This window comes from Dendropsophus ebraccatus, chromosome 12 (genome assembly GCF_027789765.1).
Source record: "Dendropsophus ebraccatus isolate aDenEbr1 chromosome 12, aDenEbr1.pat, whole genome shotgun sequence".
Taxonomy (NCBI): Eukaryota; Metazoa; Chordata; class Amphibia; order Anura; family Hylidae; genus Dendropsophus; species Dendropsophus ebraccatus.
The window spans coordinates 71,825,099-71,839,782 of NC_091465.1; the positions used below are offsets into that span (position 1 = coordinate 71,825,099).

Here is a 14,684-nt window from a genome sequence, read left to right on the forward strand (position 1 = left end):
AGGATACTATAGGCTGTTTATGCTGGGAAAGAAGTGCGACGGATTGACTAAGCTCCTTGAGTAATTCTTTATCGGTTTCCTTTACTATTCTTTGTATGTGCGTTTTTGTTCTAGACCGGTTGTGATACTGCACACGTCATATGGTGTTTTATGTAATATCAGAGCAAACAAAGCCAGGGAAGTATTGTGGAAATGTCACTGATCTGTTTTGTCTGTAACCCTGTCTCACACAATTCTGCATTACTATAAAACACTTGTATCGCAGTTACAAGGATAGGACGGGTCCTTAAAGGTCATGGTGTCTGTACAGATTTCACAACCAGCTTTACACTTTAGAAGCTGCACAACCAAGACTACACAAAAGCATCTTGGTTTCTGTGGCTTCTTACTATTCAACAGATGTGATGATTAAGTTTCCCGGTAATACCTTTAAAACCTCAGTACACGACCCCTCGCATCAGGACGGCCTCAGCCATTGCTTTAATAGCTGGATGGGATTACAGTTTTATTAAGAAGAAGAAGGGGAAGTGGACGTTTTGCTTATTCATTTTTGTTTTTCATCTCCACCTTCCACGACCCATAACTTGTAAGTATATATAAGTATATATATAATAAAAAATTAATGTCTGTCTGTCCGTCCATCTGTCTGTTCGTTATAGACTTTGGAATGCCTAAACCGGTTGACCCCAAATTTGGCACGCAGACAAATTGGGAACCCGCAGTAGCGGATTACAATAGGTCCGTTTCGGGCGGTAGCCCGGGGCCCAGAGCTCCTGGGGGGCCCATGGCCACCCAAAAATTGTTTTACTTTCATTGGTGTATTGTCTCCTGGCTACACTTCTGCCATGATTTGCAAAAAATTGCTGCTTTGTTACCACTAATTTGCACAAATCAGGGTATCATGACATTATCTATCCTGTACTATGAACACCACGCTAGTGCCGCCATAGTTACAGTGGGATTGGGGGGGGAGGCTGAGCTTGGTAATCAGCCTGGGGCCTATTGTAAAGTTAATCCACCCCTGGGTACCCGGGAAGGTTAGAGCAAAGATCACGTCGTTGCCAGATGTACAGGAGGGGATGGGGATGGGGAAGAGTGCCCCATAGAAATGAATGGAAGAAACTCCACACTGCACACACAGGTGACATCATTAGAGCTGTATGTCTCCCCAGCAATGCACAGGTGAGGGGATGAGCCTCAGCCAGAGCTAAAAAGACATGAATGTGCAGATCCAAAGCATCACAGTCACAGATATGACAGCCAGGCCTGGTGGGGGCTCAAGAGGAAAACAGACCCATAGAAATAAATGGTAATGTTCTGGAGATCAGATTTTACCTCACAAACATGATGTCAGTGTCTGACCACACCCCCTCCTCACACACACACACACACACACACACATACACAAACACTAATGGTAGTTGGGACTGACGCCTTAGCAACCAATAGGATTACTACTTTCATTTTCAAAGCGAGCTGGAATCTAATTGGTTGCTAGGGGCGGCTGCCTCATTTTTCTTTTACAATAATTCAGTGAAAACATCTCCCGTTTTCTCATCGGCTGCTTGGGCCCTTACCACAGTTTACATTAATGACAAAATGGGTGACAACCTGCAGCTTAGCGATTTCCCCGTAAACAATAAAATTGTGGGCATAGATTGGCCTCCTGGGCACCCTTGGGAACAAATTCAATTAACACACTGACACTTTATACCCGGGCAGCGCCAGATACATTTTTTAGTATATTCTAAATAGGAAAACCTGGATCTTCCGGAGAACTATGAACAAGTTAGATGAACCCCCTTATAGCACCTGAGAGGCTGAGGAGGAAGGTATGTGTCTTACCTTCCTCCTCGGCACTGGTCCAGCACTGTTAGTTGGGGTAAAGTCCGCTCCGGAGCACCGTAAGGAGCACCTGGCTCGCCCCCTCCATTGATTATCATTACCATTAGCAGTGCACCAGAGTGAAGATTACTCTGACTAAGAGCATGGGACCAGAGCCGAGAAGGAAGGTAAGACACATACCTTACTCCTTAGTGTCCCCTATGCAATAGGGGCCTATCAGCAGGTTAGTTTCATCTAACCTGCTGATGTTTCTCTTCAAATATTTCGAATTGCAGTGTATTGTGATTATACTGATCCCCCATTACACTCTGTCTCTGGAAGCTGCTGGCAGACAGGGTTTAGTAGGAGTAATAGCATGGCAGGTCAGGGGATCTTTACCAGGCCCCTAGAAAATGTGATCCCTAACATGTTTATAAATCCCTTTATTAACCCCTAGACAACCCTGGGGGGAGTCCCCTGTCACATACCGATCGGGACCCCCACAGTGTGACTGCGGGGATCCCGATCACTGTATCGGACCGACGGAGGTCTCTTACCTTCCTCCGTGCGGTCCCATCGGCGATCTGCTCACTGAGCCTGCACAGGCAGGCTCAATGAGCTGATCGCCTATCACACTGATCAATGCTATGCCTATGGCATAGCAATGATCAGTGAAGAAATCAAACTAATGTACTCTATGTAGAAGTCCCCCAAAGGGACTTCAAATGTGTGTAAAAAAAAAGTTAAAAACACCAATACACTACCCCAAAGCCCCTCCCCCAATAAGCTTAAATCACCCCCCTTTCCCATTATATAAATAAAACATATAAAAATAAATAAATAAACATAAAATATATCGTAGCGTGCATAATTGTCCGATCTATTAAAATATAACAAGCGTCATTGAGAACGGCGTACACGAAAAGAGGGAAAAAATTGCGTGGATTACAGATTTGATGTTACGTTATATAGAAAAAAAATTCATAAAAAGTGATTAAAACGTCTGATCTTCACAAATATGGTATTAGTAAAAACTAGAGATCATGGCGGAAAAAAATGACATCTCATACAGCCCCGTAGGTGAAAAAATAAAACCGTTATAAGTGTCACAATAGGCCCATTTTATTAATAATTAATTGCCAAAAAAAAGGATTTCATTAAAAATATATATATAACATTAGAGAATCTGTGTAAACCTGCATGTGTATGGTAAAATGAAAGATGCCATTACACAGTACACCTATTCCTGTAAAAGACAAGCCCTTACATGGCCCTGTAAATAAAAAACTGAAGGTGCTAGAGCTCTTAGAAGGGGAGGAGGGAAAAACGAAAACACGAAGATCAAAATTTGCGCGGTCCACTGGGTCATTTTGGGCCTGGTCCTCAAAGGGTTAACTAAAAAGGAGTCCTTACCCCAGAAACACTGGTTTAAAGTCTTGGGCATTAGGTGTCTCACAATCTGCTGTCTACTGCCTGTAGTCAAGGGAAAGTTGTCTCTAGTAACAGCCGGAGCAGGACAATTACAGGGAGTGGTGGTGGGAATTACCCTGTGCTATGTGCAGGATAGAGAGAGCCTAGGAAAGCCTGGGCTGTGTACCTGCAATCTATCAATATGCCTGCTGAAGATGATCTACGCTGCTCATTTTATCACATCTCTGACCACCCATAAATCTCAGGGTTTAAATATCTATCTATCTATCTATCTATCTATCTATCTATCTATCTTTTTTTTTTTTTTTTTTATATTTTGCTTAGCATGACATTTTGTAATTACAATTTTATGCTGCTGTTTTCTTCTTTCTTCTTCTATTCTGTGATATAATGGGCAATAAACACATAATGGGCCACAAGTCAATGGCTCTAATCCTGCCTAGGGAAACATCGGCTTGGGTCTGTATGGATTATTATTATTATTATTATTATTATTATTATTATTATTATTATGTAGCGGAGCACATTTATATTATATTTGCACATTAATAACCAGAAACTCATTTATATTCTCTGACTTTTTTTTCCCTCCTCTCAAACTAGCCACTTCCTTTTTCTAGACAAGGCATCCCTTCGGTCTAGCTCACAACTTTTCAAAAGCAAAATCATCTTCACCCGAAGTTTTTCTCCCTCAAGTCAACTTCAGAAGTCTCTATCATGATGTATACTGAGGATGATGAGATTACATCCACCCCCGATTACTATACTGTGAGTATGGCTTATACCAGCACTTCTCAGATTATTTCAAAGTGTACGGGTATGAAAAATACAAGAAGACGTTTTTAAAACCGAAATTTCACTGGGGATTTTGCCAGAACAGACTCTTTGTGTAGCTTAGTGGAAAATGTTGTTTTTTTTTTTGTTTTTTTTTTGCTGTTGTTCAAAATCCCTGAACACTCAGACCCAGACTAATCAAAACTTTTCACATGTCTCTATGACATGCCAAAAGTTTTTCTAAATGACAGTGCCACTTAAAAATCTTACAGACCTAAAGACCTAAAAAAAATTAATACACAGCTACCAAACCACCCCTTATCTGACAAAATCTTAAAAAAAAATTTTTTATTGCAAAATATTTATAATTTGTAACTTTAATTTATTATAGAATTTGGTTAGAAAAAATTGGTAACTTTTTTCGTGGTGAAATAAGAACTCTGGGGCGTTTCTCAGCCAACTGGGAAAATTATCCTTAAGTTGGGGAAAAATGGATCTTGCCCGATTCAACTTTTTTTTTTTTTTCATTATGACTCCGTACAAAACATTATAACACAAAAATCTAACTTTTTGCTATCGTCACGAGGCAGCTTGTACCAAGTCCTGGTCTACTCTATTGTTATAAGGAGTCTGAGGCGCCTGCTATAGGGATACCCAGACACGCTGCCCTATTCAGGGGACACTGACCAGTTTTGATAAAGCCTGCCTTGCATTCTTGAATTTAAAAAAAAAAAAAAATCTTTTGTTTAAAAAATAACTTTACCGTTGTGGCAAATGATAATGTACTAAGCCACCGGACTTCACCTTTTTTTTTTTACACAAACCTTCCTGGACATATCAATGGCTGACTCATTCAGAAAGATCCACACGTAGCTAAAACCATTGTGGTGAACACATCTCGAGCTACAACCAGAACCTTTGAAAGCGAACCACAAAACTATTAGAAATACCTACAACTATTTGCAACATTTTCCAGACCGTCCACACAATAGGGGCTCATGCACATGTCTGTGTTATGGTTTTGTTATCTGTCACACCACAGGTGCCATAGAGGTGCGTTGGACTCTAATGTATCTTCATATGTCACCAATTTCATGCAATGGAGACCAAGAGGCTTCTCTTCACCTTTATTGATAGATATAGGTGTGAGAAATCTATTGGTGGGGTGGGACTGCTGATGAGTCTTGATGACTAATGATGCGGGAACATGTTCGTAAATGTTCATACAAACATGACGCTAATTGTTTGTGTTCACCGTTTGCTAACAATTTGATCATTGGCGAACATGAGCCACATCAACCGTTTATCTCACGATGTATATTATATGCTATAAAAACACGACGCTGAGGAGAATTTTCTCACAGACTTTTCTGATTCTTGTGCCGTTCAGTAGGGAGAGAGACACGAGCAGGGACAGCATTTGAATTTAGTAAGGCAGCAATATTCACAGTGGTAGTTAGACAGTGTAGGGAGGGAGAGCTGACTGAGTAGGGATTAGAACGTTGTGAAATTTTCAGTGCAGGGAGGGAGAGTTGACCAAGTAGGGCTTAGAACGTTGTGAAATTGTCAGTGTAGGGAGGGAGAGCTGACCGAGTAGGGCTTAGAACGTTGTGATATTGTCAGTGTAGGGAGGTGACAGAATCCAGTGTTTTAACACTATAAGGATTCATTTCTTAACCCTGTAGTGACCAGGCGTCCTCTGTGAAAAAAAAAGAACCCAACTGTTATTTTTAGGGCTAATTTACTGGCCAGATTGCCAGTATATACTTATGGGTGAATAAAAGATACGCTAATGCTACACACCTCATAATTGCTCCGCTATTACATATTTTATATAATCTGTACTAAAGTCCTAAAGTGTATCGGTCATGTCGGCCCCATACCGGATCAACAGTGAGTTACTTGACTAGAAGTTCTGGTCTCCTTGGATACCAACATAATGTGTATGACCCAATTGCTGGACCCATGGATCCAATGGTGGTTGCGCACATTATAATCTCATTGCGTGTTGGTATCTAAGAAGACCTGAACTTTTGGTTTAACGGAGTAACTCGCCACTGATCCGGCTTGGGGTCAACATAACAGGTACATTTTAAGTGAAGTCCTGTTGGCTCTGGATTTGCCAGATTGAGATTAATACATCTGGTACATCTGTGGCTGCTCTGTGCACCTCTAGTTGACATAGAATTTATCTGAAACTTATGTAAGTTTGCAGACGTAAGTTTTAGTAAATATGACAGATGAGAGGCCACACCCTCTTTCAATAATGTTCCATCCACTTTCCACCAATGAAATGTTATCTTCATATTCTGAGTTTGATTTTTTTTAAAAAGGGCTTATCCGGCGGAAATCTTTTCTTTTTAAATCAACTAGTTTTTGAAAGTTATATAGATTTGTAATTCACTTCTATTTAAAAATCTCAAGTCTTCCTATACTTATCAGCTGCTGTATGTCCTGCAGGAAATGCTGTTCTATTTTCAGTCTTCCACAGTGCTCTCTGCTGCCACCCCTGTCCAAGATAGGAACTGGCCAGAGCAGTAGAGGTTTTCTACGGGAAGTTCCTGACATGGACAGAGGTGGCAGCAGAGAGCACTGTGTCAGACTGAAAAGAATACACCACTTCCTGCAGGACATACAGCAGCCGATAAGTACCAAAAGACTTGAGATTTTTAAAAATAAGTAATTTACAAATCTATATAACTTTCTGAAATCAGTTGATTTGAAAGAAAAAAGATTTTTGCTGGAAAACCCCTTTAAGGTGAAGTTATATGCAGAATATTAACAACTCACTTAATTCTGTCTTTAGGATTATTCACCCACCGTGGATACTTCGCCTTGTGAGCCATCCCAGACATTTTTTGGATATTTCATCCCGGTAGCCTTCACCATCGTCTTCCTCTTGGATCTAATAGGAAATGGATTGGTTCTGACCATATTGATGAGCAGGCGAACGTCCTGGCATCTAGCAGATTACTACCTGTTCCAGCTGGCCTTGTCGGACCTTCTTCTCGGTCTCACCCTACCATTTTGGGCTGTCCAGTATGGCTTTGGTTGGTTGTTTGGGCAATTTCCTTGTAAGCTATTGGGCGCTCTGTTCACTATAAATATGTATAGTAGTATTTTACTCCTAGTTTGTATAAGTTTGAGTCGATATTTCTCCATTGTCTATGCCGTGGACCTTCATAAGAAGATGCGTCCCATCCACATGGTCATGATCTGTGTTTTTGTCTGGGGGTTATCCTTAGTCTTGTCTTGGCATGAATTTTATTTCCGCAGTGTTGGAAATAGCCCTTCCTCTGGGAAAGCAATCTGCTACTATGAATTTGACCCAGAGAAATCCGACTTACTAAGGATTGCAATACAATTTACGGAACTTACTGTTGCTTTCATCATCCCCTTCATCTTCATGACGTTCTTCTACTCCCGAATATTTTGTACTCTTCAAGGGTCCAGGTTAAACCAGTCCAGAAGGTCTCAGTTAGTCATTGTTGCTCTTCTTCTCGTCTTCTTCTTCTGCTGGGCACCGTATAAAACCTTACAGCTTATCGACACTCTTCAAAGAATGCATTACATTGGCCGGAACTGCCATTTGGAGACGATGTTGGACATTGGCCTGGCGGTTACTGAGACATTGGGTCTATCTCATGTCTGTATAAATCCTATTATATATGCCTTTGTTGGAGTTAAATTTAGAAAAGAAGTTTTTAAGGTTTTCAAAAGGTTATCTGATCATGTGATCAACACTAGTGTGGTTCTGTCTAGGGATGGGACAACCATCACTGAATCTAATCCCTCATATTCCAAAATTATGTAATCTTCATTTTGGTGCCTCCCATGTGCATAGGCTTCGTCAAGTATTGCAACCAGGTCTAATTTTTTTAATCAAATGATTTTTGGAGGGGGTGTTTTCCACCTTCTAATAACAATAAGTCTTATTTTTCTGTTGACTTAGTAGCAAGAGGACTGGTTGGTTGTGGGATGATTAATAGCATTATTAACACCATTACTTTGGTACTCCGGAAAAAAAAAATTCAGATCAACTGGTGTCAGAAAGTTATACAGATTTGGAAATTACTTCTATTTAAGAATATTAAGTATTCCAGTGCATATCAGCTGCCTGCAGGAAGTGGTGTATTCTTTCCGGTCTGACACAGTGCTCTCTGCTGCCACCTCTGTCCATGTCAGGAACTGTCCAGAGCAGGAGAGGTTTTCTATGGGGATTTAATAATGTTCTGGAAAGATCTCGTCACGGACAGAAGTGGCAGCAGAGAGCACTGTGTCAGACTGAAAAGAATACACTACTTCCCGCAGGACATGGAGCAGATGATAAGTAGTAGAAAACTTGAGATTTTAAAATAGAAGTAACTTAAAAATCTGTATAACTTTCTGATAACAGTTGATTAAATTTTCTTCCTCCGGAGTACCCATTTGAATGATTTGTTTGTGGCATAGAAACAAACTAGATTATGCTATTGTTTTTTATGTTTTTTTATGGAGTTCGCCATGTGGTAATAATAATTTTAACTTTATTTTTTAATACAATTATGGCCATAGCCATGTATATAGTTTTTCTTTTGTTTTTCTAAAATCTAATAAAAAAATACTTTGCATTGTTAAATCCTGACATGCACAACGTTCGGTTTTTTTTTTTAGTCTTTATTTTTTTCCTTTAATGGGCCTACCATTGTTAATTTTTGTAGGACAATCTGTAATTTTTATGCTACCATTTTTAAGTACATTCAATGACATTTTACAAATCTTGCATTGCCTATTTTACAATGTACACCGTGTAGGGTAAATAAAAGGATATTTTAATATTATAAGTTAGGACTTTTACAGACTTTTACAATGCAAATTTTTGTTCATTTTTTTATTGTTAATTTTTATACAATAAATGTAAAATTTATTTTAGATTTTTAGATTTGTTTACTTTTAAGTTCCTCTCTTAGTTTTTTTTTTTCTTTCCAATATACTGCAATATTTGTGACGACTAATAAAATACACCACAGTACTTCTCTATTGCAATGTATTATGTTGTAGGCATTATCTTGTCTCAGGCATTTAATGCATGAAGGTGCAAGGACCTCCACAAATCTCAGCCCTGACCAACAGATGAGGGTCTTTCTTGTGAAATCTCCTCTTTACTAACTCACAATTCTCACAGTTGAATAAAACATTTGAAAATGGGTTAAGAAACCACACATGTTATTTAAAGGGGTATTCCACAGGATTTTTTTTTGTAGAGAGCAAAAAATAAAAAAAATAAAAAACATATACTTACCTCCGTTGCTCCCAGGCCGCCACTGCTGTTACCGTGTCACTTTCTTGTGTGGTAGAAGAACCTGCTTGTTCAGCCATTCAGGTGAACCTGTTCAGAGCTATAGAGAAATCTTGAGACCAGAAGACATATATGATAGATATGCAAAAAAAAAGATTGGGCAATGTATTATCAGTCGTGCACAAGTGAAAGTCTTCATGAGTCAGAGCTGAAATGTCCTATATGTATGGGTGAATACATTATTCATCTCTTTTTTTTCCCTTGAAGGGGTTTTCCTATGTCATAAAGTGTTTATGTATTTCTACCATATGACATAACCTTATTATTGGTTAAGTGTCCAGAGGGCAGAACCTTGTGCCAATACTGACACAAGGAAGCGCAGCTCACAAGGGACTGACACTGTGACTGCAGCAGTGGTGTGGGTGCAAGGGAGGTGAGTATGTTTTGTACAGTTTTTTTTTTTCATTCTTTACAATAAAAAAAATTATATTTATTTTTTTAATTTTTTTATTGAGATTTATATAGAAATACAACAGCAAAAGTAGATAGATTTTTCCCTCCCTAAATTGTACTCCACATTCTTTGACACGGCAGCACATTAAAAGGATATTCTCCCCTGTCTGGGTACTTACTCCTGATGAGGTGCCACAATAATTTTCTTACTCCATATGCTTGGGTGCTATGGGTGCAGTATTACAGCTGTGTGCATGAGCTTTAAAGGGGTTATTCAGTGCTACAAAAACATGACCACTTTCTTTGTGAGATAACACAACTCTTGTCTCCAGTTCAGGTGCTGTTTGCAATTAAGCTCCATTCACTTCAATGGAACTGAGCAGCAAAACCCCGCCCAAGCTGGAGACAAGAGTGGGGCTGTCTCTGGAAGAAAGAAGCCATGTTTTTGTAGCACTGGATAACCCCTTTAACCCCTTAACGACATCGGGCGTAAATTTACGCCCTCACAGCCTGGTACTTAACGCACCAGGGCGTAAATTTCCCCGATGTTTCCCCGCTCATTGTGTGTTCACACACAGCGATCGGGGAAGATGGCCTGCTATAATGTATAGCAGGCCATCTCTGCTCGTCGGCACGGGGGGTGATTAACCCCCCCCCCCCCCCCGTGCCAACGATCGCTGCTATCGGCTGATCAATACAGATCAGCCGATAGCAGCTGAATACAGCTTTCCAGGTCATCGGTGACCCGGAAAGCAATGGCGATTGGTGCTGTCCGGGACAGCACCAATCGCCATTAATGTCCCCAACAAAGATGGCGGCGGTGCCACCCCCACGATCACCGTGATAGGCCGGCCAGTACCGGCCGGCCCATCACGGCGATCTAACAGTTAAAAAGTGTCCGGCCAAGGTTCTGCACCCCTCAGCTAGGTAGCTGAGGGGTGCAGAACAGGTGTGTGTGGTGCAGGTGTTCCATACTCACCTGATCCTGGCCTCCGGAACAAAGATTTGCCGTCCCGCGCGTCCACTTCTCCTCGTCGCCGCCACTTCCGGGTTCGTTCGGTCTTCGTCGGGAATCTTCGGCTCTTCGGTCTTTTCCGTTGCCCCCATCTTCGGCCATCTCCGCCAGCTCCATTCTACTGCCCCCTAGTGGCTGATCAGTGTATATTATACATTGATCATTTGCTTTGGGGTAAAAAGTTTTTGTTTTTTTTTTCGTTTTTTTTTTTCCAAATTTTTTTTTTTCGGTTTTTCGCCCTAACGCCGCTGAGTGCTGATCAGCATCGCACGTAAGTGCGCCGCTGATCTGCAACTCCTCCTTTTTGGCGTAGGGGCGTTTTTCCCCCCCTATATCCTACCGCCACTGTCTGCTGATAAGTGCCGCACATAAGTGCGGCATTTATCAGCAGCTCCTTTCTTGGCGTAGGGATATTTTTTTCTTACTGTAAAAAAAAACGTAAAAAACACTACATTACACCACACTACAAGGAATAAAGTTTTACACTACACCAGAACACATTTACATACCCCATATACCAATCCCCGTATAAAGATGGCCCTCAGGGTGTTTTCGGCGTCGGACACATACGTTATTATTGCCTCCGACACCGAAACAGCCAGTGAGGATGAATGGGGGGATCCTTTTTTCCTCCATTCCTCCTCATCCTCATCATCTAGTGACGTGTCTGGGGGTAGCGTAGCGTACGCTGCCCCCCAGAAACGTCTTTTCCGCCAGTACCGTCCCAATAAGAGATGATGGTATGGCGTGAAATTCTCCAAACTCTGTGAGAGTACCTCAGGGTACACTTACAGATTTAGGGTACGTGCACACTGCGGAATGGCGAAGGATAACCCTTTGTGCATTCCGCAGCTCGCACCCACCGGCGGACTGATGGAGGCGTGCGTCTCCGCCCGTGTCATAGACTCCATTCTATGCACGGGCGGATTCCATCGTCCATTCAAAGAATGAACACATTGGTCGGAGAGCCGTGTCTATGACACGGACGGAGACGCACGCCTGCATCAGTCTGCCGGTGGGTGCCAGCTGCGGAATGCGTGAAGGGATTTCTGTTGCGATTCCGCAGTGTGCATGTACCCTTAGAGTGTATGAAGGAAGGGACACCCGAATCCTGCATACCCCCCCCCCCCATCCTCGGAGTTAGTGGGAAAATTGTTCGGGAACTGATCTTCCCACTGCTGGGTAAAGGTTACCACCTGTACGGGGATATCTTTTATACCAGCACCCCCTCTTCCGGTCCCTCGCTGCCCGAGCTACTGTAGCTTGCGGCACAATCCAAAAATATCAGAGGCAGTAATAGAGCCCTAATATTTAGCACCCAGCGCTTCTGGATATGAGGGACCCCGTATCGCACCAGGGCAACATTTTCCAGGTAACGTCCCCCACACTGGAAAACAGGAGACCCCAGAAGAAGTGCAGAGTGTGGCGTAACAGGGGGATCAGGAAGGACACCATTTTCCAGTGTGACACCTGTCCTGATCCCCCCGGTCTCTGCATACAGGATCGCTTCAAGGCGCACCACACGTCATTGGGGTTCTACATTATCTAAATTCTGTCCCTTATTCCTATTTCAGGGGTCACGTTGATCCAGGGATTATTCTGATCGCCATTATGGAGTCGGGAAGGAATTTTTTCCCAGTGATGAGGCTACTGTTGTCTACCTCACAAGGGTTTTTTGCCTTCCTCTGGATCAACACAGGTTGAATTTGATGGACACCTGTCATTTTCAACCTTATAAACTAATAATTGGCCTAATACCCGCAAATAAATTAATAATTGTCCCTTTTCCCCAGCTAAATAGGTATGGCCGCCATTCCCATTAGAGGATGCCCTGATGCAATTACAAAGCCTCTGTGCGGCCAGGACAGTAGAAACCCCCCACAAGTTACCCCATTCTGGAAACTACACCCCATAAGGAATCTAACAAGGGGGGCAGCAGGGATATGGGACACCCACATTTGGGGCGTGAAAATGAAAAAAAATTTATGTTTTATTTTTCTGGCACATGTTCGACAAATTTGCCCGTCACTAGTGGGGTCCATATGCTCATTGCACCCCTTGTTAGATTCCTTATGGGGTGTAGTTTCCATAATGGGTTTCACTTGTGGGGGGTTTCTACTGTTCTGGCAGCACAGGAGCTTTGTAATTGCGACATGGCCTCCATCCTCCATTCCAGCCTCTAAATGGCGCTCTGTCCCTTTGGTGGCTTGCCCTGTGCCCATATGGCACATTATGTCCACATGTGGGGTATTTTCGTACTCAGGGGAAATTACTCTTCACGTTTTGTGTTCATTTTCTTTTTTAACCTCTTGCGGAAATGGGAAAAATCAAGGCTAGACCAACATTTAGAGTAAAAAATGCTTAATTTTTTACACTAAATCATTAATCTTGTCTTGATTTTAACATTTTCACAAGGGGTTAAAAGATGAAAAAAACACAAAATGTGTAGAGCAATTTCCCCTGAGTACGAAAATACCCCACATGTGGACATAAAGCGCCATGCGGGTGCAGGGTAAGCCTCCAAAGGGAAGGTGCGCCATTTGGCTTTTTGAGGCTGGATTTGGAATGGAATGGATTTCGAGGGGCCATGTTGCATTTAAAAGGCCCCTGTGTTGCCAAGACCGTTGAAACCCCCCACAAGTGACCCCATTATGGAAACTACACCCCTTAGGGAATGTAACAAGGGGTGTAGTGAGCATATGGATCCCACTGGTGACGGGCACAAATGTGGAACAATGTGGAGTGAAAATGAAATATTACATTTTTTACACTATAATGTGGGTTTAGCCTTAAATTTTTTATTTTCACAAGGGGTTAAAAGAGAAAAACACACACAAAATGTGTAGAACAATTTCCCCCGAGTCCGTAAATACCCTACACTATATGCTCACTGCACCCCTTGTTAGATTCCTTAAGGGGTGTAGTTTCCAGAATGGGGTCACTTGTGGGGGGTTTCCAGTGTTTTGGCAGAATGAGGCCTCTGTAAATGCGACATGGCCCTTGAAATCCATTCCAGTAAAATCCAGCTTGCAAAGGCCAATTGGCGCTCCTTCCCTTTGGAGGCTCGTCCTGCGCCCGCTTGGCACTTTATGTCCACATGTGGGGTATTTCCGTACTCGGGAGAAACTGAGCTACACGCTTTGTGTTTTTTTTTTCCTTTTATCCCATTGTGAAAATGAAAAATTGAAGGCTAGAACAATGTTATAGTGTAAAAAATACATTTTTCTTTTTTCACGCCATTGTTCTGAAAATCTGTGAAGCACCTGTGGGGTCCAGATGCTCACCGCACCCCTTGTTACATTCCTTGAGGGGTGTAGTTTTCTGAATGGTGTCCCTTTAGAGGTGTTTTTTAGGTTTTGGCACCCCAGAGCCTCCACCAACCTGAAGTGGTACAGTCAGAAATGACCAAATATAACGGAGCCATTGAAATTCACTAGGCGCTCCTTTATATCTGAGGCTTGTGGTTCCGTCAAACAATGCATTAGGGCCACATATGGGGTATTTCTATAAACTGCAGAAACGGGGCAATCAATATTGGGGTGAATTTCTCTGGTAATAAGTTTATAAATATGAAAAATATTGGATTACAATAAAATCTCTGCACAGAAAATTAAAATTTTCTAATTTCTTACACACTTAGCTTTTATTTCTGTGACTCTCCTAAAGGGTTAAAAAACTTTCTGGATGTGCTTTTGCAGAGTTTGGGGGGTGCAGTTTCTGAAATGGGGTGCTTTGTGGGGCTTTCTAACATACAGGCCCCTCAAATACACTTTGAACCTGAACAGGTCCCTAAAAATATCTGATTTTGAAATTTTACTGAAAATTTGGAAATTTGCTGCTTATGTTTTAAGCTTTCTATTGTCTAAAAAAAATTAAAGATCGTTTAATAAATGCTGCCAACATAAATTA

General features: G+C 41.8%; 1 protein-coding gene across 2 annotated transcripts; it reads left to right on the forward strand.

Annotated features, from left to right (window-relative positions):
* The first annotated feature begins 520 nt into the window (after positions 1 to 520).
* On the forward strand, positions 521 to 8,362 carry LOC138769449 (C-X-C chemokine receptor type 3-2-like). Of its 2 annotated transcripts, none has more exons than XM_069947942.1 (3): positions 521 to 586; positions 3,859 to 4,023; positions 6,836 to 8,362. In XM_069947942.1, the coding sequence occupies exons 2-3, from the start codon at positions 3,973 to 3,975 to the stop codon at positions 7,841 to 7,843; spliced, it is 1,059 nt and encodes a 352-aa protein (XP_069804043.1). In that variant the 5' UTR covers positions 521 to 586; positions 3,859 to 3,972; the 3' UTR covers positions 7,844 to 8,362. The 2 variants fall into 2 exon arrangements, with proteins under 2 accessions (XP_069804043.1, XP_069804044.1); XM_069947943.1 differs by lacking the exon at positions 521 to 586 and adding an exon at positions 1,964 to 2,012.
* The last annotated feature ends 6,322 nt before the right edge of the window (positions 8,363 to 14,684 follow it).

Coding starts and splice junctions, on each gene's coding strand:
- LOC138769449 (XM_069947942.1), top strand. CDS start 3,973: ATGATGTATACTGAGGATGATGAGATTACATCCACCCCCGATTACTAT. Junction 4,024..6,835: donor CCACCCCCGATTACTATACT/GTGAGTATGGCT, acceptor TTCTGTCTTTAG/GATTATTCACCCACCGTGGA.